This window comes from Erpetoichthys calabaricus, chromosome 1 (assembly GCF_900747795.2).
Source record: "Erpetoichthys calabaricus chromosome 1, fErpCal1.3, whole genome shotgun sequence".
NCBI lineage: Eukaryota > Metazoa > Chordata > Cladistia > Polypteriformes > Polypteridae > Erpetoichthys > Erpetoichthys calabaricus.
In genome coordinates, this window is record NC_041394.2 from 98,255,556 (window position 1) to 98,269,296 (window position 13,741).

Genomic DNA, 13,741 nt, shown 5'->3' on the forward strand with positions numbered 1-13,741 from the left:
CAGTGATACTGTCAGACTGTTTGCTGTTCACAAAGTGATATTTTTTTTTAAAATATTCTTCTTTTGCTCCAGGTTTTCACATAGATGACAGATTCACAGGAGAAACAGGATGGGTTTGAAGTCGGCTCAGAAGAAGCTCTTTCCCTTGCGGGGTATTGAAGGGGTTATACGCCTCTTTGAACAGGAGCTCCAGCAGTCTCAACCTGATCTGTCCTTGCTATCTCTGGTGCTGGGTTTTGTGGAGCATTTCCTTGCTGTGAATCGTGTGGTACCTGTCAATGTACCAGGTGTGCGGTTTGAGCCAATGCCTAATGGTGATCCCAATAATCCATCTTGCTTTCCAGTGGTGGAACTAGGTCTGATTGCTGCCCTTTATGAAAGGTTCACAGCACAAATCCGTGGCACTGTTGACTTAACTCTATATCGTCGTCCTTCTGGGACCTCCAGCCGTGAGCTTGTCAAGAAGGTGTCAGATGTAATATGGAACAGCCTGAGCCGCTCATACTTCAAGGACCGAGCACACATCCAGTCACTCTTCAGCCTCATCACAGGTGCTTTTTCCAAAGTTATTCTCTTTCACATAATGTCTATATGCCGTATTTTGATGGCCAGAAAATGGAAAAAATGTATGTATGTGTGAAGCCAAGTTCTGAACATGCATTTTCAGTGGTCGGGTGTTATAGGTAGAATACCGATACTTGTAATGTTTGATATTATGGGCACCTACAGCTTTTAAGATTATTTTCTTGGAGGAAGATCTTTGTGCAGCTTTAATGGTGGCTTCAGGTAAGTATGCTTAAGTAGAAATGTTCTTCTTTTTTTAACTTGTAACTTTTTTCATCAGTGATTTTGAGAGTATGCATTTTATTATATGGATATTATTATATTTTTGCATATTATGCATATTATTATATTTTTGAAATCCTGTTAAGTACCATTTAATATTTTTATCAGTTTCTGTAGTTTGGTTTGAATAAGGTACAATTTTATTAAAACCACAAGTACATTTCTTGGCAGATTTTGCACACTGCATACAGTTTCATTACTGGAGCTGTAGGAAACTAATTTTGCGTATTGTGTTTATTAAAAAAAAGTTACATTTGAAAACTAGGCATCACATAGTCTCCTGCTTCTGCGTCTTCTTAAATATACAAAGATAAAGGCAATAAGTTAATTCTTCCAGTAATACTTTGAAAATGTTGTAGTATCTTTTAAATTTACCAGTGCACTTATGGTAGGGTTTAATTGTATAGCAGAGAAATTCTCATTTGTTACACAAACACACACGCTTGCACCTTAGTCATATAGCTGTGTTTTCCATACCACTTCCTTTCTTGCAGTATTCTATCACATTGATGTTTCATGAATTTATCATTTACTGTCATTTGTTCAATTTATTCTTCAATTAACCTTCACTGTTCATCGTGACTGAAAGTTAACCAGCAGTAATCTATCTTGGCAATCCCAGACAAGTCTTTCTTGTCACTACCAATCTCTTTTTATACCCACCTCTTTGAATCTACAAATGTTATAACTTCACATCCTTACCATTTATCCACACCTGACTTTCTCAATACCTTTGTCACAGCACACTGTCAGTACCTTTTCTTGTACGTTCTCTGAATATGCCTTACTGCATTTTTAGTTGAATTAATTTTATTCTTATGTTAGTTTTGTCAGAGGGCAGGCTGAGTGCCTGCAAAAAATTGTTAATATAAGAAGCAAAAGAAAATATAAAACATAATTAAATATATAAAGAGTCTAAAAGGAAAAAATTTACACTAAAATTTAGTGCCTCTTTCACTTGTAAGGTGTGCAAAGTAATCAATGTTGCAGTGTTCTGGATGTGAACTTATTCTGCTTTCTTCTTTATAAATTATATTTTAGTTTGTTAGAGGTATAAATAAACAGTATCCTGTCTGCTGCTGTCACTTGGGAAAGCAACATACAGTTGTCTGTGAGTATAGCAGTTTTACTGGAGATAATACCAATTTTTATTTTCCATTTTGTGATTTCATGGAGTTAAGAAGTTCAGTTGGCTGGCATAAGATCAAGTAGTCTGAAGCAGGGTGTTTTTTTTATTCCATGTACAGTACAAGCAACCATTTTTCTGTTTCAGATGGTGTCATGCTGCTGTTATCAATTGTTACATCACTACAGGAGTGAATCAACTCCAGAGTTAGACATGTATGCCATGACACTGCATCCAATGTATTTCAGAAATGAAGTGGTATTCTTTAGATTGTCTGTGATTCATTAATTTTTTGACATTTTCACCATAGCATCAGTTTGGTGGAGAGGCATTTTTCCCTTACCTTTTTAAAAGTATTTCTTCAAAAAAATGGCTACAAGTACATGTAAATGTACAGTACACAGCTACATATACTTATTTAATTATTTGTTTATTTTAGGTAGAATTTTATTTGTTCTTGGAGGGAATTTTAGCTTTTTACCTAAGCTCATTATAGATAGATAAATAAATATGAATACACATGCGCAATATAGCCTGAACACACACCACAATGCCTAAAAAGAAAAAGAAAGAAAAATTTCTGACTTGTCAGTTACAGTCACAATTGAGGCATTATGTAGGTGTATTGCCATTAATGTAAGGCAGTCCTAGTACCATTTCTTGACAAACTTCTGCTGAATAATTTGTTGACTGAAAGTACTCGGTGTTAGTGTGTTGGAGAGAGGATGTGCAATATTGTTCATGATGTTTTAATTCTTTGCTACTACTTTGGGGTTTCCAAAGTGCTTCCCATAACTGCACCTGCCTTATAAATTAGTCTGTGGATTTGGTGGGCCTGTCTTGAAGTGGCTTTATCAGCTCAGCACACCACAATGTAGAAGATCACTATGGTCATCATAGAGTTGTAGAAGGATGTCATTACCCAGATTAAAGAAACACAGTCTCATAAGAAAAAAGAGCCAGCTCTGCCCTTTCTTATATAGTTCTTCTGTTTTATGAGACCAGTCTAACCTATCTTTAATGTGGATTCCCCAAGTACTTCTAGGAATTCACTACCTCTACATGTACTTCCTGATTAGTGACTGTTTGTTGGAGCAAAAAGCAATAACCAGTTCCTTGGTTTTGCTGATTTTAACTTGCAGACAAAGAAACTTGTGCATAAAGAAACAAACTTCTTCACCTGACTCCTACAGTATTCACTGTCTCATCTCCCTTATCAGTACACCCCATAACTACAGAATCATCTGAGAATTTCTGCAAGTGACATGGCCTTGAGTTACAGTCGTATGAAAAAGTTTGGGAACCTCTCTCAGCCTGCTTAGTAATTTAATTTCAATAAAAAAGATAACCGTGGTATGTCTTTCAATTCCTAGGAACATCTTGAGTACTGGGGTGTTTTCCAAACAAAGGTTTTTAGTGAAGCAGTATTTAGTTGTATGAAATTAAATCAAATGTGAAAAACTGACTGTGTAAAAATTTGGGTCCCCTTGTAATTTTGCTGATTTGAATGCATGTAACTGCTCAATACTGATTACTTGCAACACCAAATTGGTTGGATTAGCTTGTTAAGTTTTGAACTTCATAGACATGTGTGTCTAATCATGAGAAAAGGTATTTAAGGTGGTCAGTTGCAACTTGTGCTTCCATTTGACTCTCTTCTGAACAGTGACAGCATGGGATCCTCACAGCAACTCTCAAAAGATCTGAAAACAAAGATTGTTCAGTATCGTGGTTTAGGGGAAGGCTCCAAAAAGCTGTCAGCTTCAACTATAAGGAATGGAATCGGGAAATGGAAGGCCACAGGCACAGTTGCTGTTAAACCCAGGTCTGGCAGGCCAAGAAAAATACAGGAGCGGTATATGCGCAGGATTGTGAGAATGGTTACAGACAACCCACAGATCACCTCCAAAGACCTGCAAGAACATCTTGCTGCAGATTGTGTTTCTGTACATCATTCTACAATTCAGTGCAATTTGCACAAAGAACATCTGTATGGCAGGGTGATGAGAAAGAAGCTCTTTCTGCACTCACGCCACAACCAGAGTCGCTTGTTGTATGCAAATGCTCATTTAGAAAAGCTAGGTTCATTTTGGAACAAAGTGCTTTGGACTGATGAGACAAAAATTGAGTTATTTGGTCATAACAAAAAGCGCTTTGCATGGCGGAAGAAGAACACTGCATTCCAAGAAAAACACCTGCTACCTATTGTCAAATTTGGTGAAAGTTCCATCATGCTGTGTGACTAGTTCAGGGACTGGAGCCCTTGTTAAAGTCGAGGGTCAGATGAATTCAACCCAATATCAACGTATTCTTCAGGATAATGTTCAAGCATCAGTCACAAAGTTGAAGTTATGCAAAGGTTGGATATTCCAACAAAATAATGACCCAAAACACAGTTCGAAATCTCCAAAGGCATTCATGCAGAGGGAGAAGTACAATGTTCTGGAATGGCCGTCACAGTCCCCTGACTTGAATATCATCAAAATCTATGGGATGATTTGAAGCGGGCTGTCCATGCTCGGCAGCCATCAAATTTAACTGAACTGGAGAGTTTGTATGGAAGAATGGTCAAAAAATTCCTCCATGCAGAATCCAGACACTCATCAAAGGCTATAGGAGGCATCTAGAGGCTGTTATATTTGCAAAAGGAGGCTCAACTAAGTATTGATGTAATATCTCTGTTGGGGTGCCCATATTTATGCACCTGTCTGATTTTGTTATGATGCATATTGCATATCTTCTGTTAATCCAATAAACTTAATGTCACTGCTGAAATACTACTGTTTCCATAAGGCATGCCGTATATTAAAAGGAAGTTGCTACTTTGAAAGCTCATCCAATGATAAACAAAAATCCAAAAAATTAAGAGTGGTTCCCAAACTTTTTCATATGACTGTATATTTATGGTCTTGACATTTACAGAGTAGAGAAAAATAGACACAGGTCTGATATTTGTGGGGCTCCAGTGTTGCACACATCCATATCAGAGAGACTGTCCTTGAGCCTCACAAAGTGCCATCTGTTGGTCAGATAGTCTTTTATCCAACAACCACAACAACATTTATTTATATAACATTTTTTCATACAAACAATGTAGCTGAAAGTGCTTTACAAAATGAAATAAAAGTAAGTTAATATAAAACTTAATTAAACAAGAGTAGGCTGTAGTATTAAACATTATGTAACAAGGTAAAAGGTATGGTCGAATGGTCAGGAGAGCGGAATGAAAAAAAAAACAACACTACAGTTAGGCCGGAGACAAAAAGTAACTCTGCAGGGGTTCCAATGCCAAAAGACTGCCCAGATCCCATTGGGCATTCTTCCTAACGTAGATGTTCTAAATCACTCCTTATGGTTTTCAGGCTTCACATAGGAGAAACTGATGATGATGATGGTCAAATGGACATCTGAGACACCCACCATTCAATCAATAAACATAGAGGGCAGCATGGTACATTGGCCAGATGGTGGTGGCACAGACTGCCACCAAAAAAGAATCTGAAAAGGCAGCAGAGAATAGTATAGATTAGCACGGAATTGCAAAACTTAGAGGAAAATGATAATTCAGTGCTCATATAGTGTAATAGGGATACAACTGAAATGTAGTTATGAAAAAGCCATTTTAAAATAATAAGTTTTTGGGAATTTATTTTAAATTGTTCTACAGTATTAGCCCAATGGATTTCTGTTGCCAAAGTATTCCAAATTTTGGGTGCCTAACAGCAAAAAGCTGCCTCACCACTTCTTTTCGGGTTGGTTCTTGGAATTTTAATCAGACCTTCATTTGAAGATCTGAGGTTATGACTTGGAGTGTAAGGGGACAAACATTCCAAAATATAGGATGGAGCAAGATTATTCAAGTCTTTGTAAACCATTAATAGTATTTTAAAGTCAATTCTGAATGACATGGATAACCAATGTAGCAAAGCTAAAACTGGTGAAATGTGCTCAGATTTCATTTTTCTAGTTAAGATTCTTGCTGTTGCTTTCTGCACTAACAGTAACTGATTGATGCCTTTCTTAGGTAGTCCTATAAGGAGTGCATTACAGTAGCGTTGTCAACTGAAAACAAAAGCATAAACTAATTTTTCATAATCTTGCAAAGTTGTGAGAGGTCTAACTTTAGCTGTATTCCTTAAGTGAAAAATTGCAGTCCTAGTATTTTGATTAATATGTGATTTAAAATTTAGGTTGGAGTCAATAGTAAATACCTAAATTCTTTACCTCCTGACTTGATTTTTAAACTTTAGGGATCAAGTTTATTTCTATTACCCTCACTATATTAATTTTTGCCAATCACTAAGATTTCTATTTTTCCCCTTATTTAGTTTGAGAAAGTTACTGCTCATTCTTCCTGAAATACAAGTAAGACACAGGATCAGAGAGCCAACAGCATCCAGGTCATCAGGTGCTATCGATAAATACAGCATAGCTTTGGTAGCTCACCTTGTGGTTTGGGATGATCAACCCTAATAGAAGCATATAGATCGAAAAGAGTAGTGGACCCAGAATAGATCCTTGTGGTACACCATTTACGATATCATGGGTCTCCGAGGTACACTGCCTGGCCAAATAAAAAGTCGCCACCTGGATTTAACTAAGCAAATAGGTACGAGCCTGCTATTGGATAATTACTGCATGGGCGATTATCTTTCAGCTGGCAAAAAGTTATTTAACCCCAGCTGGTGCAATGAGTTGCTTCTCATTTCTTAAACAACCATGTTGAAAGACACATCTCGTGGTCGTGGAAAAGATGTTAGTCTGTTTGAGAAGGGTCAAATCATTGGCATGCATCCATCCATCCATCCATTGTCTCCCGCTTATCCGAGGTCGGGTCGCGGGGGCAGCAGCTTGAGCAGAGATGCCCAGACTTCCCTCTCCCCGGCCACTTCTTCTAGCTCTTCCGGGAGAATCCCGAGGCGTTCCCAGGCCAGCCGGGAGACATAGTCCCTCCAGCGTGTCCTGGGTCTTCCCCGGGGCCTCCTCCCGGTTAGACGTGCCCGGAACACCTCACCAGGGAGTGGTCCAGGAGGCATCCTGATCAGATGCCCGAGCCACCTCATCTGACTCCTCTCGATGCGGAGGAGCAGCGGCTCTACTCTGAGCCCCTCCCGGATGACTAAGCTTCTCACCCTATCTTTAAGGGAAAGCCCAGACACCCTGCGGAGGAAACTCATTTCAGCCGCTTGTATTCGCGATCTCGTTCTTTCAGTCACTACCCATAGCTCATGACCATAGGTGAGGGTAGGAACATAGATCGACTGGTAAATTGAGAGCTTCGCCTTGCGGCTCAGCTCCTTTTTCACCACGACAGACCGATGCAACGCCCGCATTACTGCGGATGCCGCACCGATCCGCCTGTCGATCTCACGCTCCATTCTTCCCTCACTCGTGAACAAGACCCCGAGATACTTGAACTCCTCCACTTGGGGCAGGATCTCGCTACCAACCCTGAGAGGGCACTCCACCCTTTTCCGGCTGAGGAGCATGGTCTTGGATTTGGAGGTGCTGATTCTCATCCCAGCCGCTTCACACTCGGCTGCGAACCGATCCAGAGAGAGCTGAAGATCACGGCCTGATGAAGCAAACAGGACAACATCATCTGCAAAAAGGAGTGACCCAATCCTGAGCCCACCAAACCGGACCCCCACAACGCCCTGGCTGCGCCTAGAAATTCTGTCCATAAAAGTTATGAACAGAATCGGTGACATAGGGCAGCCCTGGCGGAGTCCAACTCTCACTGGAAACGGGTTCGACTTACTGCCGGCAATGCGGACCAGGCTCTGGCAACGATTGTACAGGGACCGAACAGCCCTTATCAAGGGGGCCGGTACCCCATACTCTCGGAGTACCCCCCACAGGATTCCCCGAGGGACACGGTCGAATGCCTTTTCCAAGTCCACAAAACACATGTAGACTGGTTGGGCAAACTCCCATGCACCCTCCAGGAATGCGTGCCATAATTAAAGCTAAAGGTGGTCCAACGAAATATTAGAGTGTGTGACCTTTTTTTTGGTGGCGACTTTTTTTTTTTGGCCAGGCAGTGTATAATCACCACAACTAACAGAATTTTCTACCTGTTAAGTAAGACTGACACCAATTTAAGACGCTGCTGGAGAGGCCCAACCATTGATTAAGGCAATTTATAAGATGCCATTAGCTCATCCACCTGCATATCTCTGAACTTACCTCTTAACAGGGGTGACTGGATGGATGATACTAAAGGCACTGGAGAATTCAAAAAACATAATCCTCACATTGATGCCAGCTTTGTCCAGGTTAGAATAAATTTTGTGGAGCAGATCAATCATTGCATTCTCCAATCTTTGTCTACTAGGAAAACTGCAGTGAGTAGGTGGTCTACCACAAGAAGACTCATCCAGTCCTGGACAAGCTTCTCAAAAGTCTTCATTATGTAAGATACAAATGCCGCTGATCTGCAGACATTAGTTGAGGAAGTATGTGCTTTGTTTGGAACTGGAACCATGTACAATGTTTTAAATAACAGCGGAGCCTTCAGGGCATACTGAATAGGTGACAGAGGATACCAATAAATTGGTCAGCACAGGACTTAAGAACTCAAGGACTGATTCCATCTGGTCCTGTGGCTTTTCCTGTGTAGCTTTCTCGGTTGTCTCCTCAATTGATCTTTTAAGTACAGTCCATACTGAAGGTCGGGGTGGGTTGGGATTTGGGATTGGGCAAAAGGGTGAAAAGAGGCTGGGACTCTAGTCCCACTCAACACAATTTGTAATTGCCAATTAACATTACCTACATTTTAAAAAAATACAAGCAAAAAAGAAATATATATATATATATGTCTGGCCATTGTTTGCTACGACAGATGTATGGAATAACATAAGTGAAAAGCGAATGGTCATTTTGGATATTAGGTGAATGTAGCCATCTGTTGGTAAATTATAGGGAGACCTGATTTTCAAAGTCCCAAACCGAGACACTTCTATTGCATGTATGCCCACACATAAAGCCTATCCTCATTTGTTTAATGCCTACTGTTTCTTAAGGTAAGACGGGCACTGGGTGGCAGTGAAGAGTTACCAAACAGCTGGTCAACTACAGCATAAGTTGTAAGGGTGACAGTAAGAAGGGTGCTTGATGTGACATCTGTACAGAAGGAGGAGGAAAAAGAAACCTGTTGGTGGAATGGGGAAGTACAGGAGAGTATACAGAGGAAGAAGTTGGCGAAGAAGAAGTGGGATAGTCAGAGAAATGCAGAAAGTAGGCAGAAGTACAAGGAGATAAGGCGCAATGTGAAGAGAGTGGTGGCGAAAGCTAAAGAAAACTAATATGATGAGCTGTATGAGAGGTTGAACACTAAGAAGGGAGAAAAGGACCTGTACTGATTGCCTAGACAGAGAGACTACGCTGGGAAATTTGTGCAGCAGCTTAGGGTTATACAAGATAAAAATGGAAATGTACTCGCAAGTGAGGAGGGTGTGTTGAGTAAATGGAAATAGTATTATAAGAGACAAGGAGATAAGGCGCAATGTGAAGAGAGTGGTGGCGAAAGCTAAAGAAAACTAATATGATGAGCTGTATGAGAGGTTGAACACTAAGAAGGGAGAAAAGGACCTGTACTGATTGCCTAGACAGAGAGACTACGCTGGGAAATTTGTGCAGCAGCTTAGGGTTATACAAGATAAAAATGGAAATGTACTCGCAAGTGAGGAGGGTGTGTTGAGTAAATGGAAATAGTATTATAAGAGACAAGGAGATAAGGCGCAATGTGAAGAGAGTGGTGGCGAAAGCTAAAGAAAACTAATATGATGAGCTGTATGAGAGGTTGAACACTAAGAAGGGAGAAAAGGACCTGTACTGATTGCCTAGACAGAGAGACTACGCTGGGAAATTTGTGCAGCAGCTTAGGGTTATACAAGATAAAAATGGAAATGTACTCGCAAGTGAGGAGGGTGTGTTGAGTAAATGGAAATAGTATTATAAGAGACTGATGAATAAAGAGAATGAGAGAGAGAGAAAGTGAATTGGGAAGTGCAATGGATTAGCAAGGAGGAAGTAAGGACAGCTATGAAGAGGATGAAGAATGGAAAAGACGTTGGTCTAGATGACATACCTGTGGAAGCAAGGAGATGTTTAGGAAAGATGGCAGTGGAGTTTTTAACCAGATTGTTTAATGCAATATTGGAAAGTGTGTGGAGAAGAAATGTACTGTAACCGATTTTTAAGAATAAAGGGGATATGCAGAGTTGTAGTAACTATAGAGCAATAAAATTGATGGGCCACAGAATGAAGTTAAGGGAAAGAGTAGTGGAAGCTAGGTTAAGAAGGTTAAGTGCCTTGAGCATGGGAAAGGCGCTATATAAATAAAATGTATTATTATTATTATTAAGAAGGGAGGTGATGATTAGTGAGCAGCAGTATGGTTTCATGTTAGGAAAGAGCACTACAGATGCGATGCTTGCTCTGAGGGTGTTGATGGAAAGTATAGAGAAGGCCAGAAGTAGTTGTATTACATCTTTGTGGACCTGGAGAAAGCATATGACAAGGTGCATAAAGGGGAGTTCTGGTATTCTATGAGGACGTTGGGAGTGGCAGAGAAGTATGTAAGAGTGGTACAGAATATGTATGAAGGAAGGGTGACAGTGGTGAGCTCTGCTATAGGAGTGATGGATGCATTCAAGGTGGAGGTAAAATTACGTCAGGGTTTGGCTCTGAACCCTTTCTTATTTGCAGTGGTGACAGACAGGTTTGCAGACGAGATTATACAGGAGTCCCTGTGGATTATGAAGTGTGCTGATGATATTGTGATCTCTAGTGAGAGTAGAGAGCGGGTTGAGGAGACCCCAGAGAGGTGGAGATATAAACTAGTGAAGTGAGGAGTGAAGGTCAGTAGGAACAAGACAGAATACATGTGTGTAAATGAGAGGGAAGTCAGAGGAATGGTGAGCATTCAGGGAGTAGTTAGTGAAGGTGGATGTGTTTAAATACCTGGGATCAACAGTACAGAGTAATGGGGCTTATGGAAGAGAGGTGAAGAAGAGAGTGCAGGAAGGGTGGAATGGGTGAAGGAAGAGTGTCAGGAGTGATTTGTGACAGATGGGTACCAACAAGTGAAAGGGAAGGTCTACAGGACGGAGTTGGCGGTGGCAGAGTTAAAGATGTTAGGATTTGCATTTAGTGTGACGAGGATGGACTGGATAAGAAATGTATACATTAGAGGGTCAGCTCAGATTGGATGGTTTGGAGACAAAGTCAGAGAGGCGAGAATGTGTTGGTTTGGACATGTGCAGAGGAGAGATGCTGGATATATTGGGAAAAGGATGCCAAGGATAGAGCTGCCAGTTAAGAAGAAAAGAGGAAAGTGTAAGATAAGTTTTATGTACTGTGCAAAAGTTTTAGGCAGGTGTGAAAAAATGCTGTAAACAAAGAATGCTTTCAGAAATATAAATAATGATTCTTAATTGCTATCAATTTACAAAATGCAAAGTGAGAGAACAAAAGAAAAATCTAAATCAAATCAATATTTGGTGTTACTACCTTTTGTCTTCAAACCAGCATCATTTCTTATAGGTACACTTGCACAAAGTCAGGGATTTTGTAGGATTATAGTCGGGTGTATGATCAACCAATTATACCAAACAGGTGCTAATGATCATCAGTGTCACACGTAGGTTGAAACACAGTCATTAACTGAAACAGAAACAGCTGTCTAGAAGGCTTTAAACTGGGTGAGGAACAGCCAAACTCTGCTACCAAGGTGAGGTTGTGGAAGACAGTTTCATGACATGGCAAGATTGAGCACAGCAACAAGTTATACTGCATCAGCAAGGTCTCTCCCAGACTGGGGTTTCAAGATGTGCTGTTCAAGCTCTTTTGAAGAAGCACAAAGAAACAGGCAACGTTGAGGATCGTAGACACAGTGGTCGGCCAAGGAAACTTAGTGCAGCAGATGAAAGACACATCAAGCTTATTACTCTTCGAAATCGGAAGATGTCCAGCAGTGCCATCCGCTCAGAACTGGCAGAAGTCAGTGGGACCCAGGTACACCCATCTACTGTCCAGAGAAGTCTGGCCAGAAGTGGTCTTCATGGAAAAGTTGCAGCCAAAAAGCCATACCTCCAACGTGGAAACAAGGCCAATCGACTCAAGTAGGCACGAAAACATAGGAACTGGTGTGCAGAAAAATGACAGCAGGTGCTCTGGACTGATGAGTCAAAATTTGAAATATTTGGCTGTAGCAGAAGGCAGTTTGTCCGTCAAAGGGCTGGAGAGCGGTACAATAATAAGTGTCTGCAGGCAACAGTGAAGCATGGTGGAGGTTCCTTGACCGTTTGGGGTTGCATTTCTGCAAATGGAGTTGGAGATTTGGTCAGGATTAATGGTGTTCTCAATGCTGAGAAATACAGGCAGATACTTATCCATCATGCAATACCATTAGGGAGGCGTATGATTGGCCCCAAATTTATTCTGCAGCAGAACAACGGCCCCAAACATACAGCCAAAGTCATTAAGAACTATCTTCAGTGTAAAGAAGAACAAGAAGTCCTGGAAGTGATGGTATGGCCCCCACAGAGCCCTGATCTCAACATCATCGAGTGTGTCTGGGATTACATGAAGAGACAGAAGGATGTGAGGAAGCCTACATCTACAGAAGATCTGTGGTTAGTTCTCCAAGATGTTTGGAACAACCTACCAGCCGAGTTCCTTCAAAAACTGTGTGCAAGTGTACCTAGAATAATTGATGCTGTTTTGAAGGCAAAGGGTGGTCACACCAAATATTGATTTGATTTCGATTTCTCTTTTGTTCATTCACTGCATTTTGTTGATTGATGAAAATAAATGATTAACACTTCCATTTTTGAAAGCATTCTTTGTTTACAGCATTTTTTTAACACCTGCCTAAAACTTCTGCACAGTACTGTATGTTGTGAGAGAAGACATGCAGCTGGTGGGTGTAACAGAGCAAGATGCTTAGGACAGGAGGATATCGAAAAAGATGATCCGCAATGGTGACTCCTAACAGGAGCAGCCAAAAGAAGAAAAAAGATCTCATCATCATCAGAGAGAAATCAGGGAATGTGTAAAAACAAAAATAAAAAAAACTTTTACTAATGAACACATATGATTCCACACGGTTGCTGTGGAAACCAATAAATGGTAGTACTCTATTTTTGTCTGGTTCTTAGTTCTTGTGAAATTGAAAACAAGTTCTTAATCAGTCTTTCACTGTTGGGAGTTAAGACCGTGCTATTATGTGTATATTACTTTGAAGAGAAGGTGGGCTGGTGGGAGTATAGTGCTGTAGTATGGGCTTCCACCTTGGAGCTTTGTGCGTGCTGCTGTAAATATATTGCAAGGATGTCCCCCCCCCCAGCAGAGTAATGTTTTAATAGATGGGCAGCCTGTTAACACCAGTTCATTTTGATATTCTTCAGTTATTTATTGGGACACATAGCCTGAGACTGTCACTGGGACATCTGGTCACCCTAGAAAATTATACAGACAGCCAAATAGTGAATTGCTGTTATCTGTAGATAACAATGCTGTGTGGTTGTTTTAGTGTAAGGTAAGGATGCTCTGATTGATTGGTCGCTGATATAAATTGGGCGATTTTCACTAAGAAAAGACTTGATTGGTAAATTGGCTGAGTACAAAAGGCGATCGTTTCAGTCCCTGCTTTTCTAAGCTTTATAGTAATTTAGTTGTAGTGCTCATTTACGCAAGGTATAGTGGTAGTTGAGCCAGCCTCACCTTTTTTTTTTAATTCACAGCAAACTTCCTGTTGCATAA

At 40.6% G+C, this 13,741-nt stretch overlaps 1 protein-coding gene across 2 annotated transcripts in view; it reads left to right on the top strand.

Annotated features, from left to right (window-relative positions):
* The window catches only part of men1 (multiple endocrine neoplasia I), a 63,949-nt gene that overhangs the window by 4,702 nt on the left and 45,506 nt on the right, over nt 1-13,741 (top strand). For both annotated transcript variants that reach the window (XM_028804094.2, XM_028804103.2), the window contains exon 2: nt 73-551. In XM_028804094.2, the coding sequence (XP_028659927.2) occupies nt 110-551 (442 nt within the window). In that variant the 5' untranslated portion in view covers nt 73-109. The remainder of the gene's footprint in view (nt 1-72; nt 552-13,741) is intronic.